Genomic DNA, 26,441 nt, shown 5'->3' on the forward strand with positions numbered 1-26,441 from the left:
CCCTGAAACACAACGTCACCGGAATTGCACCTGAGTCTTGCAGTTTCAGCTTCCGAACTACGGTTTTACCCGTAGCTGTTACGGTTATAAGTAGAAGAACTGTCATTTCTGAAACGCCACTATTGTGAGTCCCCATTTCTGACCGAAGGGGAGTTGGCAATTCGGCTGTCGACATTCGGCCTAGACGAACCTCAAAGAGTAGTCGAGGGTTTCTTCCGCTTCTTGCACAATTGGTTTTTCCCGCTGGTCCGCGTATTTTGAGTTCGCGAAATGATGGTGGATGTGCGCGGCGCCGCGGCGCACGTGCGCCGCCTGCGGGGTGGGGGGCGTCCGTACTTAAGCGCGCCCGCGCGGCTGCCGCCGCAGATCCCTAGCAGCGAGCAACAGCAGCCGACGCGAACATGAGGCCCCCGCAGTTCGGAGCAGACATCACCAACCAGGCGGCAGTGATGCACTGCACCCGCATGGCCGGCAGGGCAATCATCCGCGTCGTGGGCAGATGCACCGAGGCGCAGGAGAACAACAATCTGGGTCAGTCTCTAGCCTTCTCTCTTTTGTTTACTATCGCTCGTTCCTGTCATACCGCTGTGCCTTTTGATGCCAGCCACTCTTTGCGTGGTCTACGGCGTAGTATCTAACCTGTGCAGCATGCTCTCCTTTGTTTAGCATCGGTTATTCATTTCACTCGTAATTCTGCTTCTTAATGCCACAGTCGCTCTCGCAGTTTAACTCGTTTACCAATGCACTCAGTAGTTAACACTAGCATGCATGGCAGAGGGCACTTCGTGACAATTTCATCGCCTACCATTGTTGCTGCAGTGCTGGTATCGATACTACTGCAAGTTTTCCTTCTTTCAATTAGCTGTTTCCGCATGTTTTCAAGCTGTTTGAAAGTTACCTACGTTCTTTTGTTTACCATCGCTCGTACCTGTCACTTTTACCGCTGTGCCTCTTGATGCCAGCCACTCTTTGCGTGATCTACTGCGTAGTATCTAACCTGTGGAGCATGCTCTCCTTTGTTTAGCATCGGTTATTCATTTCACTCGTAATTCTGCTTCATAATGCCACAGTCGCTCTCGCAGTTTAACTCGTTTACCAATGCACTCAGTAGTTAACACTAGCATGCATGGCAGAGGGCACTTCGTGACAATTTCATCGCCTACCATTGTTGCTGTAGTGCTGGTATCGATACTACTGCAAGTTTCCCTTCTTTCAATTAGCTGCTTCCGCATGTTTTCAAGCTGTTGGAAAGTTACCTACGTTTCAGTCTCTTGCCTTTTATTAATCATCATTTCAGAAACGGAAACATCGCATTTCCTTCTTGTCTTTCTTGTTTCCGAACAGATATGTCCCATTGCCTGGTAGATTTAGCAATTTCGTGTGCGATAGCAGCATCAGACAAGATTTCTGTCATTTTTGTAGCTGACAAATTAATACACCCAAAAAGAAAATAACGTTCGCTGTGTACCATTTGCAGTAACATATTTTGGTTCGATATGTTTAGTGGAACAACCAAATATATCCAATTACTAACCAGAAAATAAATATAAATTATTGATTTCTCGGTCTTAAGCTCACTGTAGTTAATTAAAGAGAATTTTACATCAGACGCGTTTCGCTTTTATTTACAAAGCATCTCCTGTGGTCATTAATGTTTCTGCGTCTTGTTCACATATTCTGTAAATTCTACATTGGAGCTATTTACACTTCACTTCACTTTTGGAAATAGAACTGCATTTGTATGCATACTCACTCAACACAGTATTAGTGTTTATGTTTGCTCATTTGTTTTTCGTATAGCTTCAGGAAAAAATGAAGAAACATAAACACTGTAATATTGTGCTGAGTCACAATGCATATTACTGCATTTCTATATTCACAAGTGAGGTGAAGTGTAAATAACGTCGATGCAGCGCAAGAGAAAGTGCAAAAGGGTAAATACTGGCAAGTTTATAATGTAACGAAGTTTCTTTCGACATCAGTCTCCGCTAACAAAGAGGGGAGAAGCAATGGTTCAAATGGCTCTGAGCACTATGGGACTTAACTTCTGAGGTCATCAGTCCCCTAGAACTTGGAACTACTTAAACCTAACTAACCTAAGGACATCACACACATCCATGCCCAAGGCAGGAATCGAACCTGCGACCGTAGCGGCCGCTCGGTTCGAGACTGTAGCGCCTAGATCCGCTCGGCCACCCCGGCCGGCGCAGAAGCAATGGTTTACAGGATATGTGAACAAAGGGCAGAAACTCCGACCACAGAAGATGCTTTGTAAATGAAAGCGAAACGCGTATGGTGTAAAATTCTCTTTAATTAATTGCAGTAAGCTTGAGACGGAGAAACCAATAAGATGACCATGCAAACAAACAGAAAAGAAATAGTTTGACATCTAACTAGTATAATTTTTAGTTGTTGTTTCTATAACGTCTATTTTTATTGTTCTTGTATTTATTTCGTTGGCATTGTAACAGCAACAAATTCCCTAGTTTTAGCTACGTGATTACAGAGTTTAAAAACTAACAGCATTACACTTCCTGTGCTAGTTTAACAGTGCGTAGTCATCATGCAAACGACTTCATCGTCTCTTTTTTTCTTTTAGATTAAAGACAGACATTTCTCTTTGTTGCCACTTTTACTCATCGGTAAGATTGTGCTATTACAAGAACGTCATGCACTATTTAATACAAGTTATAGTCTAATGCGCAACAATCTCAATGTCTATTCTACATGTAGGTCGGTTGCAGTAATTACGTCGAAAGTTCCGACCCAGCTTTGCGCAATATTAGTTCTCTCAAAATTCACTTTGAGAAGTGGGAGAAGAAAAGAAGGGTTAAGAGTTTAATGTCTCGTAGACTTGAACAGGAGGTGGGAGGAAACTGTTGCCAGATTCGGCCAAAGTGATTTAGGGAAACCAACGTCGGGATTGTCTACTGCGGAGTTGAGCCCAGTGTCTTCATCAACGAGGGAAATGCTCTGTTTGTTGTGAGCGTTCGATGTATTTTGTTTGGAGGAGCCCGTGCATTGTGTTCTCAGCTCACAGAGTTGCCAGTGGCTGCGAGGCCGCTTTGCCCTTCTCGCTGCAAATAGCAGTGCGGAACTTGACAGTTCGCCAAGCTCGCGGCCACGTGCGCACACAGCTGTTCCCGCACAAAGGGGCGACGCGACAGCTGTTTTCTGTCAAACCGGTGCTCCGCGCCAGATAACGCTCACCTTACGCTGCTGGCAATAGCGCCTTTGCTGGTGACGTACCGCCTCCGCGAACCGCTTCGCAAACAAAGCGACGCGAAGGTACAAGGTTGCGTCATGTTAGACCCGATACAAACAAACATACTCCAGCTTACATGTACACTATAATTCCAGATTCACAACAGTCAAGAGACAGTAGGTTGTACTAGTTCCGAATTTACATTTATGTTCCTTTAATAATTTCCCTGGTGGGATTTTTTGTTATTTCAAATAAAATGAACGGTATTACTATTTTCATACACTTCGCGGATTTGTTCACACAGAACTTCTCAAATCAATTTTCTTGCATTTAGATCTACATATGCGTACATACGCCACAAGCTACCGTATGGTGCATGGCGGAGGGTACTGTGTATCACTACTAGTTATTTACTTTCCAGTTCCACTCCCAAATAGAGAGAAATACAACTGTCTATGCCTCCGTACGAGACATGACTTGCCCTGTCTTATCTTCGCGGTCCTTACGCGAAATGTACGTTGGTAGCAGTAGAATCATTCTGTAGTCAGCCTCAAATGCCAGTTCTGTAAATTTTCTCAATGGTGTTTCGCGACGAGAACGTTGTCTTCCCGCAAGGGATTCTCACTTTCTTTCACGAAGCATCTCCGTGAAGCTCGCCTTGGTGATCGAACCTAACGGTAACAAGTCCAACAGCCTGCCTCTGAAATGCTTCGATGTCTTCGTTTAATCCCACCTGGTGGGGATCCCAAACAATCGAGCGGTACTCAAGAATGGGTCGCATCAGTGTTCTATATGCGATATACTTTACAAATGGACCACACTTCCCTAAAACTCTCCCAATAAACCGAAGTCGGCCAATCGCCTTCACCACTACAATCTTCCAATCGTTCAATTTCATGTCGCTTTGCAACGTTACGCCCAGATATGTAACTGACCTTATTGTGTCAAGTAACTCACTACTAATGCTGTATTCGAACATTACGGGATTGCTTTTCCTACTCATCTCCATTATCTTACATTTTTCTATATTTAGAGTTAGCTGCCATTCATCACACCAAGTAGAATTTTTGTATCAATGCCGACACTTTCCTATTCACCACGGCATCATCAGCAAACAGTCGCAAATTGCTGCCCACCCCATTCGTCCGGTCATTTATGTATACAGAGAACAAGAACGGTCGTATCACACTTCCCTGGGGCACTCCCTTGTCTCTGATGAACACTGACAGTCGAGGACAACGTCCTGGGTTCTATTATTTAAGAAATCTTCGAGTCACTTAATTCGTTAGTAGTCTGCAGCCTGCTTGTGTTCTTGTTCGACGAGTACCAGTATTCAGCGGTCCCAACAGAGACATGTCCTGCAGCAACTTATTCCCAAGGAATTGCAGTTTTCCTTCTCGTATTCGAACCAGCTACCACAGTGCGACAGCACTGGACCCCGGGATATCAGTTTAAAATCCTGGGACTGAAGGAATTTTTCTCAGAACCTGTCTGCAATGGGAGGACATGTGATGGCCTTCAGTTCTTGATCAACAAACCTAGCACCAGCGATCTGGGTTAAGCCCCAAGCTTTCTCGCGGTTCTCGTGGGGTGATGTAAATGACTGTTGATAGGGATCCGTTGGCTGGAACACTGAATTCGGCGGTCCCCTTGGTGTAGTTCAGAGGAAAATGCGCCTGGTTATAACCCTGTCCATTTTTTTAAATCGTCATCAGCAATACAAGCGTTTCTCTACAGTCTGCCACAGTCGTCGCATTCATCTACACCAGTTTCCTTTAACACAGTATGCTCACATTTTGTTTGTGTAATGCGCCAATCTGCGCGAAGTAAATATATATTTCCATTTGGCCGACTGCTTCCACCCACAGGTAGTTCTCAGAAGTTATAAAACTCTAATTATGGGAAATAGTGAGACTAAGCAGTAATTAAGACGCTGGAACCGTAACAGAGAATGCCGAAATTATCCTCTGAACAAGCCTGTGACCGAACCCATTCACAGTCTTTTTTCAAATGAGCTGGAATTCCGTTTCTATTAGACACGACGTCTGCGGAACATTGTACGCTAATCGTCCTCTTATCACTACGGTTCTTTATTTATATTCTTGCAGTAACAAGCGACTCTTTGTTTCTTACTTGTCCTTACGATTTCCTTTGTTCTGCACGTGTCTCAGCCCACATATCAGTGTATAGCCCACTCAAAACGACGTCTTAACTTCGTGGGCGAATTACGACGCAGCAGATTTGTTGTTGGAGATATCGTTCATAAACACGGTGAGTCTGATTCAGTAGCAAGCCTATCAGTCATTAACAACGCGCACTCAGACTCGTTCTCGCCTCCGGTCAGATGATGCGTGCCTTTCCACGTGCCGATGACGACGTTTTGGCACTTTCGCATATAATTAATAATGCTACGCAGTTTCTCCGCTAAGAACTGTACAGAAGCACGTGGAGTTGACAGACGCGCACAGCTCGTCAGAGACGGCGCGTATCTGCTCGCATATTGTCTGAGGTCTGGGACGCCAACGAGCACCTCTTTGTTGTCGAGCCGTCGCGACCAACACGCTTCGTAGCTTATATAAATCGCGGGAAGGCTAAATCTGGACGGTGCACTGGGATTCCTGCCAAGTATCTCCCGAGTACATGGGTGCTACGTCTGGGTCCTGTGTGCCCTCTTCTTGGACCACTCCGAGAGGTACAAAATGGCAGAACGCCAAATTCTCCTTTGTCTTTGAGAATGGAGCTCGTCTGCCTCCTCAAATACAATCTAGGCCAAGACAGGTGTCAAAAACACACTGCGGAATCGCGATGGGTCAATCACGCTATAGGTCGTGTTTGGGATACCATCAGCCTTCTTGTTCAAATAAATATATTCTATAATAATTTACTAGTATAAAGTGGGTCAAACAAATGCGTTTACTTTCGGGTATCAGTGGAACAAATGAAGATACAATCTGAGTTTGATGTTCTCTCAGTAATCTTCGAAACGAAGCTTATCTTTCCTTGTACAGAGGAAAAAACCTACTGAGTTTTTCAACTTTTGATAAAAGTTATGTGACGTAGATTGGTATGCATACAGAACACGACCTACTTTCCGGGTTGTGCGGCAGGTTTCTCATCATTCGAGGTATTTGCTTGCTGTCGGCGAATATGGAGCTTTGTTCCATGGTCACAACTGTCTTTAAGAGAGACTAACTCCAGCTTTGATACTTGTCGGTCTTGCTAAAGATAAAATGAAACGTTTTCGGCATTCTTATTATTTACTTTATTGTAAAATATGGATTACAATTACTTGACCCGATTTTCGTGAATCCCGAAACATTTTTTTTGAACTCTCGACAGTTTTAAATTCCCAAGGATAAATTTCTTGTTTAAATGTAAACTGCTGTGTTCCATCTGTACATGACAGTATTCGCTCATTTGAAAATTGGCCGACAAACCGAAATGCCCTCCCCGAATTTCGATGTGCGTAATGTAATGGCTTTTTCTGTCGTCTGCCCTGTAGCGTAATTAGAAGTGAAGTTCTTCAGCACTTGTTTTGAAAGATCTGATTGCAGTTTTATTTGGAGTACAACCACCAGAGTAGGAACACATCAGCACGGAGGATCCTTGTGACAAAATTCTATACTAAGCGTCTCTGAGCTAGTGAAGGTCTTGAAGCATGATGTCGACTAGATCTCAAAGCCTGCAGTCTGCACAAACTGAAAAGGAGACCACTTCCAAGTGTATCACGTCTGTATACGGGCAGCCGGAAACTCAAGTGAGGTCTTCAACAGAAACAATCGCCTGCTTTTAAGTATCACGCCCGTGCGTTCTAACGCTAACCTCACGTTTTCTGATTATCTTAATACAAGGAAAATGGAGGAAGTTTTTTTAAGGCCATTATCCTAACATAGAGCGCCTGTAGATACTGTATACATCATCTGTTACACTCTCGTCCCTCCCTCCCTCCCTCCCTCCTCTCTCTCTCTCTCTCTCTCTCTCTCTCTCTCTCTCTCTCTCTCTCTCTCTCGGCAGTCAATTAAAAACGTGACTAACGGAAAAAAGCATGTAAACTGTTTAATATTTCAAAAGTATTCGCTGTGACTGTTACTACATTTATCCCTTCGTGAGACAATGTGGCCACGATTTTACCCAGGTGTGCACCTCTTCTTCCGAAGTAAATCGACGGCCACGAATGTCTTTCTTCAGAGCACCAACAAATTGGAAATCGGATGGGAAATATCTGGACTAGATGGAGGATGTATAAAAGCTTCCAGCGAAACTGCTGCAGCAGGCCCACACGTTGCCCAGACTTTTTTTTTAACTATGCTACAAAAGTTTCGCTGAGAAGCCCTTACACATTCCCATACAATCCCGATATCTCCCCCTACGCCTTAAATTTTTTTATATTCCTGAAGAGAGAAATTCATGACAAAGGCATTCATGACAATCGATTTCCTTCGGATGAAGAGATGCACCGCTGGGTACAAAAATGGTTCCTTAGACTACAGCGAACACTTTTGCATGAAGGCATTGACCGTCTTGTCTCACAGTAGGATAAATGTGTTAACAGTTATGGCCATTACTTTTGAAATAATAATCAGTTTACTTACCTTTTTCCAGTCTAACTCGTTGTCATGTGATATCCATTTACAGCATAATCTGTCATCCTGCTATGATTAATTACATGTATCAGCAATTAAGTAATGCAAAACAAAGACGTAGGCTGGTAGAGCGCATATAAGCCAGAACGAATGCTCTCAGAAGTGTGTCATATTGATAACTTCTTTGTTCGGCATAGGGCAATAAAGACCCCTCAGCTCGATAACAGTAAGTCAGGTCAGCGAAGAGCGATAGAACTAGTCAATACCAAAAACAAAAGCTTAATGCTCTCCACGTTTACGTAACAGCGACGACTTGACGCTGTAGACACCTGAGAATAGAAACTTAGTCAGCTATCTTATCTCGAGAATGAAAGTTCGTCACCGATGCGCCTCCCGCGGAGTTTTTTTTTTCACGACGAGAAGCTTGTTAAGAAAGTGAAAGCCGAGAATGAAGCCAGGTGGCCAGGCTTCCGTCAGGCTGAGATCCTCCTGCGAGCAGTTTCGACCTGAATTACAGCATTCCACACTTTCTAAACACTGGTGTGTTCTGCTCTGCGTACGTAACCAAAAGCGTGATTACTCTCGCTTTCAGAACACATCTGCGTGGCTGTTACCGCACTTCCACGGCCGGTGGCTTCCCTCACGGAAGTGCTGCTCGAGTGCGGGAGCGCTGCCCAACTTCTTGCTATTCTCAGATGGGGAACTTAAAGCTACTGGCTACGGAAATAGCATTTTTAATTCGTAAAAATCTACAGTTTTATTCTGATCTACATAACATTTCACAATCTGACTTGAAACATATACAGGGTGTTACAAAAAGGTATGGCCAAACTTCCAGGAAACATTCCTCAAACACAAAGAAAGAAAATATGTTATGTGGACACGTGTCCGGAAACGGTTACTTTCCATGTTACAGCTCATTTTATTACTTCTCTTCAAATCACATTAATCATGGAATGGAAACACACAGAAACAGAACGTACCAGCGTGACTTCAAACACAGGAAATGTTCAAAATGTCCTCCGTTAGCGAGGATACATGCATCCACCCTCCATCGCATGGAATCCCTGATGCGCTGATGCAGCCCTGGAGAATGGCGTATTGTATCACAGCCGTCCACAATACGACCACGAAGAATCTCTACATTTGGTACCGGGGTTGCGTAGACAAGAGCTTTCAAACGCCCCCATAAATGAAAGTCAAGAGGGTTGAAGTCAGGAGAGCGTGGAGGCCATGGAATTGGTCCGCCTCTACCAATCCATCGGTCACCGAATCTGTTGTTGAGAAGCGTACGAACACATCGATTGAAATGTGCAGGAGCTCTATCGTGCACGAACCACATGTTGTGTCGTACTTGTAAAGGCACATGTTCTAACAGCACAGGTAGAGTATCCCGTATGAAATCATGATAACGTGCTCCATTGAGCGTAGGTGGAAGAACATGGGACCCAATCAAGACATCACCAACAATGCCTGCCCAAACGTTCACAGAAAACCTGTGTTGATGACGTGATTGCACAACTGCGTGCGGATTCTAGTCAGCCCACACATGTTGATTGTGAAAATTTACAATTTGATCGCGTTGGAATGAAACCTCATCCGTAAAGAGAACATTTGCACTGAAATGAGGATTGACACATTGTTGGATGAACCATTCGCAGAAGTGTACCCGTGGAGGCCAATCAGCTGCTTATAGTGCCTGCACACGCTGTACATGGTACGGAAACAACTGGTTCCCCCGTAGCACTCTCCATACAGTGACGTGGTCAACGTTACCTTGTATAGCAGCAACTTCTCTGACGCTGACATTAGGGTTATCGTCAACTGCACGAAGAATTGCCTCGTCCATTGCAGGTGTCCTCGTTGTTCTAGGTCTTCTCCAGTCGCGAGTCATAGGCTGGAATGTTCCGTGCTCCCTAAGACGCCGATCAATTGCTTCGAACATCTTCCTGTTGGGACACCTTCGTTCTGGAAATCTGTCTCGATACAAACGTACCGCGCCGCGGCTATTGCCCCGTGCTAATCCACACATCAAATGGCATCTGCCAACTCCGCATTTGTAAACATTGCACTGACTGCAAAACCACGTTCGTGATGAACACTAACCTGTTGATGCTACGTACTGATGTGCTTGATGCTAGTACTATAGAGCAATGAGTCGCATGTCAACACAAGCACTGAAGTCAACATTACCTTCCTTCAACTGGGCCAACTGGCGGTGAATCGAAGAAGAACAGTACATACTGACGAAACTAAAATTTGCTCTAACATGGAAATTAAGCCTTTCCAGACACATGTTCACATAACATCTTTTCTTTATTTGTGTGTGAGGAATGTTTCCTGAAAGTTTGGCCATACCTTTTTGTAACATCCTGTATGTTTGTAATACATAAAGGGGTAAGGTTGTTACCAAAAATTTCTAAAAGTTCTTGGCCGGTTTACTTCAGATTTCTATAGGACCCCCGAATGAACATTTGGGCGAACATGTCTATACATATATTTTAATATGAGACGTTGGTACCAAACACCTCGAAAAGAACTTGACTGATTTACTTCAAAGTTCTTGGCCGATTTATTTTAAATTTCTACATCGAAATGAAACAATGAAGAAAATTATTGAAAAATTAAATGCCTAACAAACGAAATATATCGTGGTAAACTGACTGTAATTCCTATCGCGACAATACACGTCTTGGAATCGTACCGTCAGACTTTCGTTAAATGAAAGTTCCGCAGCTAGCAATGTACAAACTGCTAAATTCGTATGTCTTTTTAAATAATTAGGGGTCTTTTCACCACTGCTAACTGAAGTTGTACTAAATATCAATAAACATGTGGAATACTCATTCATTAAGCATATTTCGTGTAGAAAATTAAGTGTATTGAAATCCGAAAAGTATGTATCTTACAGTTAGATTTTAGGTACTTTATGCATTACAAATATATTACTTTTTTGTAATATAAAAATAAGAATCAAAGCATAATCTATTATGTAACTGTTGTTATTAAACTTTTGGTTTGAAATTGGTGCGTATTTGCAAAAGTCGGAACCGGAAGCTTAGAACCTGATTTTTGTGAATGCCACAGGTGAAGACGTATTCATTCGTCGCTTACTGTTGACACCCAGTGATTCCAATATGCCTTTCGATTGAAAGCGATTGCAGTTTCCCATGCATCGTGCATTCGCTATGAGTATCAACAAGGCACAGCGCCAATCACTTTGTGTGGCAGATATTAAACATCCCAGACAACACCGGTCACTGCAACTAGTTATTCAATACTATATTTATCTCCATGTTTAGGTTTTATTTTTATCTTCGTTAAAATGAAAACTATGACAATCGGATATTTTTCTGGTATACCGGGTGAATTAGAACTCCACCGACAAACTGTCAGACGTTGTTCAGGGGTATCTTCTGAGTGTTTTGATATAACGGACCCACAGTCATCGGCGACTCGTTACACGATTGTTGCATTTCGTTTGGACGACAATGGATTGATCGCGATGGAGTTGTTCCACTACCATTTCGGTCACCGAGCCTCACACCAGTAGACTTTTTGTTCCGGGTGCACGTGAAAAGCCTGGTCGATACTCGCATGGTCCTGTTTGCTAGGATTATCGCAGCCGTGGAAGCAGTACGCCAAACTCCTGGAATTCTTGAGCGTCTAAGACAGTCGATGGTGCCTCGCTATTCACGGAGCACTGAGCACGGTGGTCGAAATTTTGAACAGTAACAATAAGGGGGACACTTCTGCATTTGTTACGTGCTATACCCTACACTTACAGAACAGACAGAACCCACTGTAATGAAAGTGTGCGCGTGTCGTTGAATGTATGTTGCATTACTGCGTGTTGCTTTTTGTACTCTTTGATTATTGCATACAGCAGGCATTTTCACTGTTGTGAAGGTATTTTCACAAAAACAAGGGTGACTGCGGCAACAAACCGAATACATCATAATTACGTTATTACTCTGTAACGAGGTGCCGGAGACAGTGGGTGCGTTATACCAAAATACTTAAGTCTTCCGGGACAACCTTTGAAAGGTTGTCAGAGGGGTTCTGGTTCAGCCAGTATAGTGATAAATTGAACCACAACGATTTACAACATCAAGCATGTTTTCATAAGATACCTTTTAATGTAGTATGCTAACGTCTTACCTATCGCCTTTCTATAGTAGAAACCATGTTTATTCCATTCAACCAAAATTCAGTGAGCAGTACGTTTGCTTAGTGTTCTTTGCACCACAGCCCAATGTCTGGTGCGTCGGTCTCTTCCGGAAACATTTGCTACTTACGCCTGTCTTCCAACAATTTTAATCTCAAGCGTTTGTATTTGGCACACTCCCTGAATTGAGGTATTTGCTGAACTCGTTCTTTTCTTTTCTTTTTTTCCTTCTTCTTCTACTTGATTTATATATTGTTATCAGTCTGAAGACGTCTCGAGTAGGCTCCTTCTAGTCAGTATCTCTGCCAGATCAGTTCGGGAAAATGAACAGTTACACGTATGTTTTTGAGTGCCTGCTAGGACAAAAGTAAGATGCGGAGGGTTGCTGTCTCAAGTTCTCCTGTCTCAGGCCACATGAGGTTAGCGGCGTTAAGTGGCAAGCATGCTAAACTACGAATAACGCATCTACATATTGCTCGGATGAGTGGATGTAAGAGTAAACTTACTGCTGAGCAGTTGCGGCTGTAAATGGCAAGCAGGTGAGACGGATTTTAGCGTTTGTCCTCAACAACTGAGTTCAAACCTCGAATTATTTGCTGCACGCGATTTGGGGATTTATTTAGATAGTCTTCAACACTAATGGTCCAAGAAATTTGAAACATATGAACTGCAAAATAAGTCGTGAACAAGTGACAGTGAAGGATTCCATATTGCAGAATGATTGGAAGTAATACACAAGTACAACAGGAGCGAAAACAAGGCAAGGTAAATTACTCTGACTTCAGTAAACAAGTGCAAATGTACAGAGTAATCTGTGAATTATGCCGTCACTAGATTATCCTGCTTCTATTTATAGATAGTGAAAAGCGCAAAACGTTAAGGCTCAAGAAATACATTGTAATTGTTGTTCACTACTTCCTTTGGTTACTGAGATAATGGCGAACCCAAAATACACGAATATAATGTTCGGAGTTTTCAGCAGCATACTCTTCAAAAATGCTCATACTTCTGGCTTACATCATGACCGATCAATTAACTTACTGAAATCTGAAACGCTCTTGAAATGTATGATAAAATCGAAAAATACTGAATTATCTTATACTAATTCAGTCTTCATAGATGAGTATGAATTCTATCTGTTATATTTTTTACAAACACGCACAGTTGTCAACGAATGTATCGTACTGAATTGCATCCTCAGCACGATTTATTGCCTAAGTAGTGTAAACCTAATCCTCTCAACTTTATAAGTAATCACTATTGCAAGAATTCACAGTTGTGTGAATAGTACCTGGAATTAAGAAAGAAACAGCCCTGTTTCTATGTGGCGTGGCGTATTTGGAAGCATAAACTATTGCGATAGACTAGGACCATTTAAAACAACAAAGTGTATCTGCATTTAAAGCACTCCGCAGTCAACCTAACCCCGACTCGTATGGTACATTTTAATAGTACCGAGCGTTCCTGATAAATTAAACGGGAGAGGGCTCAAACACAAATACGACCCCTTAGCTATCTCAAGAAATGCTCTAAGCATAAAATAAATAGTGCTCGGACAACGCAGACACTAAGAGCATTGCTTTTGGAAGTCAGGTTACATCTGGCACCAAGCTTCGCTAACGTGTACACTGCGGAGCAGTGTAAAATATACATTATTAAAATTCTTTACTGTCCAAAAATAAAAATCGGCCGTAGCACATGAAAATAATTTTGCGTTAGTAGATCGTTCATTCTCTGTCCCACACCGAGCGGCGGTACCGGCCAGTGTACGCGGCCTCGCGCGGCGCAGAACGATAGGTGAAGGAAACCAACAGAGTCCGGAAGCGTGCAACTCATTCCTGACCTCCAACAACCGGAGGAGACTCTGTTGCCACTTAAGGATAAAGCCTCCAACTCCTTATGAGGGGTGACCGGCTCAGGCCGTGCTAGGCGCAATGCTCTGACCCCCGAGATCGCGACATTTAATTTGAGAAATACTACAGTACTTTGATAGTCACTGCCCTGAATTACCTACTCTGTTGCGAAATTTCTCCGGCAGTAGCACCACATATCGTTCGGGATACTTACATTATTTTTCATAGGCTTGTAACAACACTCCAATCACTACCTAAGGTGAAGTTAACTTGGCCTAAGCATTATGCTAAATTCCATGTATAATTCACACAGAAGTGTCATGCATCAGTACCTCCAGCGGTGGCAACGCCTTTTTGTTTTTTACTGTAAATCGGTTGCTTTCCTACCATATGCTGGTAGCATATCGTCAAAGATAGGAAGGATGCTAAACAGATATAGCATTTGAAGTGTGTTCCGTCCGCCAGCCATTATTAGAGCACTCCTTGGCTCAGGATGATCTAGGGGTGAGGAAGTTTAGACTTTACAGAATCCTTTAACATTGTGGGAAAACATATACAGGGTGAGTCGAGGGAATGTTACATGATTTGAGGACTGACAGTATTAGTGATTATGAACAAAAAAACGTCATACGAACATATGTCCAGTTCTTAACATTTCCAAGGAAACTAATGAGAACAGTCGGAACAAGACAAATGCAACTGACAGTAAAATTAACATTATGATCTGATGTTTTGTTTAATTCCGTACACTTCCTCACAAAAGATGTTCAAAAAGTCCACCTTCAACTGCAATGCATATTCCTGTTCTTGAAGACAGCTGCTGTGTTGCTGATGTGAACTCATTCGTGTAAAATACGAGCGAGAAGTTCCTCCTTTGTATCCACGCTGCGCTTGTAGACTTCACTCTTCAGCTGATCCCACAAACAGTGATCTAATGGAGTAAGATCGGGTGACCTCGGTGGCCAAGAAATGACTCCACGGCGACACTTGCAGGCCTCGTCACCCCAACAGACGTAAATGAAGCGTGCATTGAAATGGCCAGTAAAGAAAACACTACGTAGCCTAATGTCGCCTTGGTCGCATTTGCATGTGAGTGCTGGTGAAGAAGAACATGCAACTGAGGCCCGTGATTTTCAAACAGCTGTGTGTCGGATACGGTTAAGAAAAGGCCATATGTTGATATGAAGTTTTTACCCTTTCTCCTGACTCACCCCTTATAGGCCAGATGATTTGCACCGTTCACAACAGAAGTACTCATCACCACAGCCACACAATTACTACAACCTGAGAAATCTGTAGCAACAGAGCACTGTCTACGCGAGGGACACAAAATGACGTATTATGAGACACAGACAGTTGCTCCTCCGTCTCACTGTTGTGGTATGACTCAAGGGAATCGGCTGAAATTAGTGTGGCAGATAATATTATAAAAGGAGACAAGGGCTAGCCTTTAAGTGAAATTTGGAATCCAGTTTTATATTTAAAAAAAATGGTATTTGAATCGGCTGACAGGCACATTGCTCCGTAGCAATTCATCGTTTCTGCCAGTTTTCACTGCTAGTGTTATGGGGCAGCAACGACGATTTTTTGTGCAGGCACTTTTGGATCTCCGTGACATATAAAATGGTCGCTGTTCCGCTGAGATTTGGCAAACAGCGTTCTCACCTGTAGATGGTGGGCAGATGGACCGCTGACATACGGTGACAAGATGAGTATATGATCCGGCTGCAGTCCCGACACTAATATTATCAGTTAATACGCCAGGAAAATTTGCGTAATCACACTCGTATTGCAACTGGAAGAAACATAGTTTGCATATCATCCTAACTGCACACAGTTATCTTTTTGGTTTAGGAACCACGGTTGAGTATAGTGACGAACATTCTTAATATTTAATTCATAAACTATTGGGATTGTTTTTTTTAAAACTGATACAATGAATGGTAACGACTTACCTTCTTGCGGGAGACCTCTCGCACAACAGAGTACTGTGATAAACCGTCTCGCAATGTTTGGAGTGAGACTTGTCGCGAAAGAAATGTGTCAAATGCCACGGTGGCGGTACCGCACAGTTTGACAGTCACAAAACGGTACCCGGACGTTGCCTTGGGGCTCAAATTTAGAAATTTACCAGCTATCTGATCATACATAGAAAGTTTCGGGTCCGCATAAGCGATCTTGGTTGCTACAATTTCTCACAAGATAACTAATTTACGCGTGCAATCTGTACTGCAGGGAGCGAAAGGCTATTTACAATTTGTACAGAAACCAGATGGCAGTTATAAGAGTCGAGGGGCATGAAAGGGAAGCAGTGGTTGGGAAGGGAGTGAGACAGGGTTGTAGCCTCTCCCCGATGTTGTTCAATCTGTATATTGAGCAAGCAGTAAAAAAAAACAAAAGAAAAATTCGGAGTAGGTTTTAAAATCCATGGAGAAGAAATAAAAACTTTGAGGTTCACCGATGACATTGTAATTCTGTCAGAGACAGCAAAGGACTTAGAAAAGCAGTTGAACGGAATGGACAGTGTCTTGAAAGGAGGATATAAGATGAACATCAACAAAAGCAAAACGAGGATCATGGAATGTAGTCGAATTAAGTCGGGTGGTGCTGAGGGAATTAATTAGGAAATGAGACACTTAAAGTAGTAAAGGAGTTTTGCTATTTGGGGAGCAAAATAACTGATGATGCTCGAAGTAGAGAGGATATAAAATGTAGACTGGCAATGGCAAGGAAAGCGTTTCTGAAGAAGAGAAATTTGTTAACATCCAGTATAGATTTAAGTGCCAGGAAGTCGTTTCTGAAAGTATTTGTATGGAGTGTAGCCATGTACGGAAGTGAAACATGGACGATAAATAGTTTGGACAAAAAGAGAATAGAAGCTTTCGAAATGTGGTGCTACAGAAGAATGCTGAAGAATAGATGGATAGATCACATAACTAATGAGGAGGTATTGAATAGAATTGGGGAGAAGAGGAGTTTGTGGCACAACTTTACTAGAAGAAGGGATCGGTTGGTAGGACATGTTCTGAGGCATCAAGGGATCACCAATTTAGTACTTGAGGGCAGAGTGGAGGGTAAAAATCCTAGAGGGAGACCAAGAGATGAATACACTAAGCAGATTCAGAAGGATGTAGGCTGCAGTACGTACTGGGAAATGAAGAAGCTTGCACAGAATAGAGTAGCATGGAGAGCTGCATCAAACCAGTCTCAGGACTGAAGACCACAACAACAACAATTTGTACTGCGTAATAATCACTTTTATGAAATATTAGGAATATACACGTTACATAGAGCGTATTACATACTGCTCGTATGACAGTTGAGTGCTCAGAGCTTAGCTCAGTTTACAATAAAAAGAAGTTGCGACCCATGCTCGTTAAAGGATGGTGGCACGAGTGGGAAGGGAACCCAATAGTAGTCTGCTACCTGCAAATGAATGGAAGGTGCTGGCCCGCGCTGCTGCTGCTGCCGGAAGGATTGGCGTCCTTGTTTACATACATGGCTCATACGGCGGCGGGCAACCTCCGCTCTTATAAGGCAAGCAGAGGTCAGCCGCCTTAGCGGTTCTCCTTCGGCCGCAGTGTCTCTCAGCTTCAGATTGTTCGACTTTCAGGCTTTGTGAAACCGCTCCGAGACTGCGTGTGTGATTTCGTTAGCCACATCAGTAGAAATTCTATAGTTCCATCTAATCGCGATGTAAAGAATGGCACGCCGCGCGCGTAAACACAAAAAGCGATTCGAGATTTCTTCGCAGACTGACGGAACGACGCGTAATGATATAGATAGAGGATGAGTGCTCCCACGGAAGAATGCTTCCAAACGTGAAAGTAGATCCTAGGAAGCGGGTTAGTTGCCGCATCGCGGGAAAGAAAGAACTTCGTTTGATTTCCCTTCCGCCCATCTCATCTTACATTATTTCCAGTTTCCACGTTCGTGAACAGAGACCTGATTCGCGCAGTAACGCCGATTCATATGAGCACCCAAAATCAAAATCAGAACTTAATCAGTAACGTCTACAAGTTGATCGCTTGCGTCAAAGAAATTTCGTATCCTACTCCATACAGATGATAAGTCGACGCATAACCAGGAATATCTTCCTTTGGCAAATTGTTATTTTCAGTCTGGAGCTATCCGCGTGCCGGTCGAACGCAGGACTGGCAAGACACGTAACATCAGGGCATTTAATCGTGACCACATCGTGAGTGCTCATGACTGCAGTCGAATAAAAGTGTGTTCTAGAAATTTCGTGAGCTTCAATGGTGAGATTTTTTAGGCGGGCATGGAAGGGGAATTCTTCCGGAGAACGCACGAGCTTGGTTTAACATCACATAAAAGCAGTCTAAAAAGAATAAATTCATCAATAAAAGTTCTTCGCGAACAGGATGTCGGGAGAAGAGCTATGTACAACCTTGTACGCATCTAGTTTTCTCTTACTTTAACACTTATTTACTTCTAAACCGACGAACAGTTGTGCTGCGGTAAGCAGCTCAGAAATTTGAACACAACCTAACTGAAACAGGTATACCACTTATTCGATTGACATCGGTGTCTCTCTTCGATAGACTCTTATCTTTTAAGCTACGCAGCTCTTTCATGAAGCTCACATGAGGTTTGAACAAAGAAGTGACGAGTCTCTATTCTCCTCATTTGGGAGCTACGTTCCTATGAGAATGTCGATTTCGTAAGCTGTCAAGGTCTGTAAGTATGAAATCTACATCCAGACTCCGCAAGCAGTCTTACAGCGCATGATGGAGGGTATTTTGTGTACCAGTCACTATCTCTTTCCTGTTCGAGTCGGAAGTGATGCACGAAAAATTGTTGGTTAAGCCTTCATATGAGCTCGAATTTTACCGTCATGATGTTTTCGCGAGGAGGGTGCAATATGTTGGTCGACTATTGAAGTAACGTACACTCTCTGAATTTTAACAGTAAAACACACCGTGATGCACAACTCTTCCCATGTGACTGCCACCGGAAATAGATGAGCATCTCTATGACGCTTTCGCGCTTACTAAATGAACCCGTGACGAAACGCGCTGCTCTTCTCCGAATTTTCTCTATTTTCTCTTATAAGTTCCACCTAGTAGAGGGTACCGCAGTGAGAAACAGTACTCGAGTATCGGTCGAAAGAGTGTTTTGTTACCTACTTCCTTTGCGGATGGACTAAACTTCGTGAGAATTCTTCCAATGAATCTCAGAATGGCATCTGGCTTTCCTGCTATTAGTTTGAAACGGTCGTTCCACCTACATTTTGTGACACAGTGACCCATTAATGTTGAAAAGCAACCATTCTGCTTGTTCTGGAGTAGCGTAGGAAGGAAGTGTGTACCAGATGGCGAAGTTTTTGAGTGTAACCGCGCTGAGTGGTCGCTGCTAACGAAAGTGACCTCCGCTGCCAGAAGGCTACGGCTCCCGGAAGCGAGACAAGCTTTCTCAGCGTCCACGGCTCTGCGCGCACCGCCACCGGCTCCACGGCTTCCGCTGCGCTCGCTTGCTGCCATACGTACACATTTGGGAAATAACCAATGTGGAGAAAGGTACCCATCGCGAAAATGCAAGTATTACTACCATTCTATAAAGTCACAGCATGTGATATACTTTCAGCTTTTTTATTACGTTGCTATCTACTTAACAGCGTATTTATTTAAGAATTAATTTTCCAGACGAATTTCACTGCATCAGGTAGGCCTGAAAGCGCGATCCGTTGTTCACGTTCGAATGCTAGCGGTGCGCTTTTGACCTGCTAAGCTGTCAACGCCAGATGGCCCACAGAAAACGCCAGAACCCAACACAATCCCCATCACACATGTTTGAGTATAAAGAAAAATTTTAATGATAGTTTACCGTACCACTACTGAAGAAAAAACGTAGTGCCTGAATTCAAAATTCACATCACTATTAGATCATTTTCGTCGTGAAATATTTCTCTTCTAAAATCTACTGCCCATCAGCTTATATGTGGAGACTTCAGCGAATTTCCGTCGTGTAGGAACAGAACCATTGGTAGAACGTTCCAAGTGTTGTTTACGAAGACTTGGTGACTGTGTTATAAAATAGTGTCATGTATTTGTGTCACTTTTAATTGTAGTGAAGCCTCTAATAAAAGTTACATGGCGTGCCATAATAACATGTAAAGAATTTTCTGAAGTCTCCTCGTATGTTTCCAGAATGGATTTTCACTCTTCAGAGTAGTGTACGCTGATTTGAAACTTCCTAGCAGATTCAAACTGGGTACTACACCGGGACACGAACCTGGTACCTTTCTAGGGTAAGTTTGTTTACCGACTGCGCTCTCCCGGCCCGACTCACTACACGCCCCCACAGCCACATGTCCGCCAGTACGTCTCTTATAGGTATACATCCTGAGACAGGAGAAGAAATATGGGGAAACTATTTGAGAAGTTAAAATGTTTAAATGTCCAATAACTCTATTAGTTGGGTCGGTGAGGAAGGATGTTAGAGATTTTTCTTTCTACTTTGGCAGAAAGATAGGCGACAGCTTACAGTACTAAATGAAGGCACCCTTTTTCACTTAGACCTCTCAATCATTTCATAACTCGTTTCAGCTTTTTTAAAGTCATTGTTGAGTGCTTAACTAGGACGAGGTTCCATACGCATGGAAATGGTAGCGTATTCATAACATGTGCATCCCTTCGTTTTGGTTTGCAAATTGAACTGTTGTAGTTAAACACTCGACAATGGTTTGAAACGTCGAAACTAGTTATAGAACGAAGAAAATGTCTAAATACGTATAGTCTAAGTTGGGGACATGCTGCCGTCATTTAATCAGTTTGTGGACGATGTGCCATTCTGAAGAAGAAGCTTGTTGTACCCATTCCGAAGAAGAACTCGCAGTACATCTCTTATCTAACTTCGTAGCATCGTCCTGTTTTACACTCGGAAATTTTTCGTATTGTCTTTAGGAATGAACGTTTAAGGTTTCACTGATGACGTTGCTTCTGCCATATTAAACTACATTCGTGCAAGAAAAATTCGTCGACACATACGATTTCATCGCCAGAATGTACAGACTTCGGACGACAATCGATGAAATTCAAATCTGTTTTCTTCGATCGAAATGGCCGACGTTCTCACATACGATATACGGGCAGTGAGAAACTGTTAGGTTTAATCCAAGAAAGAAGGAATTTCTGGCATCCTGACGATGAAAAATATCATAAGCGAGATATAGCTCGGAATCTATGGACTGATATCGCAGCTTCATTGGAAACCACAAGTAGGTAAAAACTTTATCGAAATTTTTAGGGGTAAATTATTACCCTCAAATAATTATTTTTTCATGTGAGAAGTGTGGTGTATCTTGAGCTTAAAGTTGCTCCAGTAGATCTTTTCTGGGTTGTGGTACGTAGGTAACCAGTTTAGCTGACTACGAATTGTTAGTGCTGCTTACTGGTGTGTCTGAGCGAGTAGGATGATGATTCTGTTATATGAAGTGGTTTTCAAATGTGGAGTACCGGCATGTGCTTCCACTTTTCAATGGTTTAGATGCTCAGAGTATTTTAATGTAAAAGTTATGCATGTCTGCCACAGATATACTGTATGACAGTCATTAAAAGTTATCTTACAGATGCCTGGTTTTCTGAATTTATTTGAAGTTGTACAGGGTGTTTGTACTCTTGTTTTTCAATGTTAACACGAATCGCGTCGAGAACGTAATATAACGTTTCTCTCTTCACCTCATACATCCGTAAAACTTGTCCGGTTATCCCAGTAACTGACGAAAGAGTGTGCGGTACTCGCCACGTTCTTTTCGCGACAGATATAACTCAATCACATGTATTCTGCCTCTTTTTAGTAGCAAAAGCCGAAGTGTAGCACACGCCTCCAGAGAGGTGTCGTGTCATCCACCCCCGTTAAGGATGTTAAAATAAATTCTAAACTACATGACTAATAGATTCTAACTTAACCTAACGTCCTTGACGCCGCCAAAGTCTAAGGAAGTGACAAGCAGTCGGTTGATGTAATCGGTCGGTCTCTGACGATGGCGTCTGGCGACCGTTGTAGGTGCCACCGTGAACGCAGCCTTAGGGAAGGAAAACTAGTTTGGTCGACAGACTGCACGCAAGTATCGTGTGTAGATTTCCGAAGCTCTCTGCAAGTAAGGACATAAGACACAGCTGGCAACAGGGTGGGGACGATAACGACGTTATCCTTCTTTGTGCTCCTCGAGATGGCTGCATTTTACGTCGACTCCTAGTTTTATCCCATAGGCATTTTTCAGTCGACAGTCGCCTATTAGTTTACAAACACAAAAGTGCACTGAACAAATATTCTCCACATTTATCTAGACGAGACCGGGACCAATGAGATACACCGGCACATTGCTTACGTCACAGCACGTGACATTACAGGTCCAACGAGTTGCAGTGCGCGTGTTCAGTGGGGATCAAGCTACTATTTGAGACCACTTTAATATATCGTAGCTGCACGTTTAAATAGACTCACGCTCTCGATAACATGTGCTAAAGGTAAAGAATTTATTGGGTACAATTTCATTGGCATACTGATTTCCCACCTGACCCTAGACTTAAATGAATGTCGGGCACGGCAACTAATGTGACGTCACAAGTCCGTTGCGGGACCCGTATTGCTCATGGGGCCCGGACGAGACTCTTGTGACACGGCTCGGGAAGGCCAACGGCAAATTTTCTGTTCCAGAGCGCAGCACGCAAGCTAGAGATTTAGGCACTGACTTCAATACACACTGGCCAAGGGTTGCATTCCTCTGTCTCGATTTCTGGATCTGAAATAAGAAACTTATAGAAGGAACCTCCGCTTTTTCAGCTATTAGAATTTTAAGCAAAGAGTGCTGGTATATTCGGACTACTTTTTTTTTACAATTCCTTGGCTTAGTAATAATGTTAATCTTCACTTTCTCAGATAAAATATCTCGTGAAATCTAAATTCAGGCTTCCATGTAGGAGTAAATGCTTTCCAAAATTTTGAGGGACAAATGAAACAGAGGGTTTTAATTTAGTGTAACAAATAGCGGTGAAAGAAGTTAGCAGTAGAGTAACGTAAGATGGGAACAGGTTGTTATGCTGTCGCAGGCCGATAAGTGACTTCTGAGCCAGCCTCGCAGCTCGCCTGTATACATAATCATATCCCTACTCTCGCTGATGGCAACAAAAAACCAAAATTATTTTCTTTACTAAATAAAAAGATTGCAAAACATTTCAAAAATAAAAAAGGTAATACATGCATGTTTTGCAGCAAAAACATACACAAGACTTGATAAACTAAAGAACAGTGGAAAAACACAAAAGTCTGTCTGATATTTGCACTCCAGTCAGTATATAATTAAAAGTAGTAACATAAAATAACAGCACCACGTTAGATATTTTCTGCTCTATCGACGAGGCGCTCTCATGGGTGAAGCGATATTTCCTGGCATACTTGTAACATAGTGTATTTTAGTCTGCTTTGTTTGGAAACTGTGCGTTATGCACCTTCGCTTCAAAGTTGCTCACAAATGTTCTGTAAAGTATAGGTCGGATGTTTGTAATGGTATTTAAAGCTGGTTGGGAATATTCGCTGCCAACCATTAGTTGTTAATTACAACCATAGGTTTTGGTTAATTGTCATACTGGAGTACGTAATGTGTTGGCATTACTAACTTTTATGTTACCCGATTTTTTATGTTTCTCATCTACAATGCCAGCGATAAATTTGATTTTACAGCACCTTATGATGAAATACACCCCAAAATCATTAGTGACGAACATATAGTTTTCATCTGAGAAGTAGTATAGTTCCCACCTTACTGTTCGTATTCTGCTCACTGGGTGCCACCAACCCCAAAAATTTTTATTTCGGTCTCATCGTATCATTTTATATTATTCTATAATTCTTCGGTCCGCAAATTTTTCCACTAACATTAAGCGTCAGAAGCGCTCACCTAAGGGGTTTTCTTCACCTCTTTCTCCCCCATCGGTATCCTCCTTCAGCCTATCCTCTTTTCGTTTCTTCTGTATTTAAGCTTTTAGATAATTTACTGAGCCATAGAATTGGTTTTCTGTGAGCCTCCTATTTCCCTGAAAGAAAGATGCCCAAGTATCATACTAAGACTAATTTTTGTCATAGTAGAGCGCTTTATCTTTCTGGATCCCCTCTCATTATCGGCTTCTTGACGGAGTGGATGTTATCCTAGCCATGCAACTTGCTTGCTGGTAAACACTGTGTTTTTCAACGATATATGGAATTGGTAACTGGGTGAATGAAGTGTTAAAATAAGAAAGGGATATAATTCGCCAATTTCGCGCCCGAGTTTGGTCAGTTTTCGTAACAGTAATCTTCTTCGTGCTTTAGTTTCATTTTTCATGCATCTCCCAGTAATGCAGAAAAAAAATTGTTATGTAATGCAAACCGAGAATAGTACATTAGACATTGATTAAATGCAAATATGTTCGTACCAATGACTCATTGTACAGTTTGTCTCAGCACTCTCTGTAGCTCGATTGAATGCAATACTCATGCTGCAAATCTTATCTATGACAGCGGCAGCCCGCTGAACCAGTGGAAGAAGCGAATGGCGAATACTGTTTGTAATATCTATTCTTTTAAACAACAGCGGAAGCTGCTGGAGGAATTCTTCATTGCGTTGCCCTAAATCTGCCTGTCAGCGGTGCAAGTAGTTGTACTCGTCTTTCAACAAACGCAAACGCTCGAAATTATAGTTCCAACAAACCCACAGATCTCTGTTCTACCCTTCCAAATTCAGGCACTTCAAAGACATTCTGTGTACAATGAGAGGCTTGTTTGCTGAAAACGTCCGCTGTAAAATGAAAGTGATCAAAAAGACAACATGAGATTCAATATTCTTTGAGTCAGGTTATGTCTCATAATAGATCTAAACTGGGGTCACGTACGTGTATTGTATGTTCTAACTTTGTTTCAAGAACTGTCATCCAGTGTTATAAATACATCAGGTAGCAAATTTGTTTAAAGATTCGTGGAATTAAGGTAAAAATAATTTTGTTTCTAAAATATGACTACGCTGCAACATGATGCTGCGATGAGAAATCGCAGTTGAAGCAGAACGATAGTTAAGTTAACTAAGATCGCGGGTTAGAGACAATTAAAACTATATCAACATGCCTTAGTTTCATAACAATATTTTGTGGCAAGTATGTACGATTCGATATCTTCTGCGATAGGACTTTGTAACAGATCATGCTCAAATAGAAAGCCAAAAGTAAGGGATAGCATGATGAACTTTTGTTTCGTTAAAAGCGTAGACAATCTGTACCCACAGAATCGCAATTTAATTTAAATATTTGTCCATCTATACAGATGGCACTCCAGTATGTTTCGTTCAGAAACAAACTGATGTAGAGCAACGTACAAAGACCGTGTGCTCATGTTGGAAGCCGATTACCTGGCATGATTTCTCTGAAGCGATTGTAGAGTATCATCAGTAGCGCATAATTGATTAAATACCATGGACAAAGAAATGCGCTAATATGTATCACTAAAGTGCGCTAGATGGGTGCTTACGTTATAAAAGGGGGGTGGAGGAGAGACAAAGATCGACTCTGTGGCGGTTGAGCCCACGTTAATTTCAAGAACACGCTATAGGAAGAAGAATGACTAAATTCATTAGAAAGAGATACTCGTATGAGAAAAAGGGATAACTTGCAGAAAACGAAGAAAGTAGAGAATAAAAACGGCGATGAGAGGAGAAGCACAAGGAAGAAGAAGAAATTACAGGTAATTTTAAGCAGACTTGTGAAACACGAGAGGCCTTTGATGCTGTCAAGGAAATAACTTAGAAGAGTGCACTAACAGATAAAAAACGAAATTGACAGAAAACTTGGTAATGAAAGGAATGCAAGAGGTGATACGAAACAGAAAAACAAAAGGGAGTCTAGAACAGAACGAAACACTTGGACCACACGAAAACACTCCAAACGCACTGCACCGCGAGGATATGCTGTAGCTAGTAGAAGTACAAACAAATTAATGAGTTACGTGAGACCAAATAACGCATGTATGATGCAGAATTGACAGAAAATGTCTACCAATGTTGCACTAATGTGCACAGTAACATACCTGCAGCTGTAACAAAACTTAAAAGTGAGTTGTATTTTTCTTAAAGTTACCAAACAACAAAGACATAGTATAATGTATAATGTTGGAGGATCTAATAGGTAACACCGGTACTTCTACATCTGCCAGAAAACATGGCTTTAAAGCCAGTGCGATCAGTTTAGTAAGTAGAAAAAAATTCGATCTAGAAACCGAAATCCACTTCTCTTGTAAGACAGGTGGCCTGATATCGATAGTCTGTCTAACTAAACAGTGCAGAAAATTATTTTTGTAGTTGGTACCGTAACTGAAGCCTTCTGCAATGGTGCAGTGGTACTGAAACAAATTCAAATACTTCAACCTAGTGGCTTATATTTCCAAATATATCCAAAATGATCATTATTTCTGGATATAGAATTTTATTGTTACTACAGGATCAATTGAATCGGAAATATCGGTGTTCAGATTCAATTACGGAAATGTTCTTCTCTTTTCTTTTCTTTCATGCCTAAAAAGAAATGCTTTTTAAGACTCTTATCTCATTTACAGACTTATCTAGGGCAGCCTCAGATAGCTATCTTGGG

The 26,441-nt window shown here is 42.2% G+C and overlaps 1 protein-coding gene across 1 annotated transcript in view; it reads left to right on the forward strand.

Moving 5' to 3' along the window:
• Positions 1–376: 376 nt before the first annotated feature.
• The window catches only part of LOC124555057 (leucine-rich repeat-containing protein 20-like), a 38,906-nt gene continuing 12,841 nt past the window's right edge, over positions 377–26,441 (forward strand). Inside the window, exon 1 of the mRNA XM_047128832.1 lies at positions 377–531. Coding sequence (XP_046984788.1) covers positions 402–531 — 130 coding nt within the window. The 5' untranslated portion in view covers positions 377–401. The remainder of the gene's footprint in view (positions 532–26,441) is intronic.

The sequence above is a fragment of the Schistocerca americana genome, chromosome X, assembly GCF_021461395.2.
Source record: "Schistocerca americana isolate TAMUIC-IGC-003095 chromosome X, iqSchAmer2.1, whole genome shotgun sequence".
NCBI classification, from domain to species: Eukaryota; Metazoa; Arthropoda; class Insecta; order Orthoptera; family Acrididae; genus Schistocerca; species Schistocerca americana.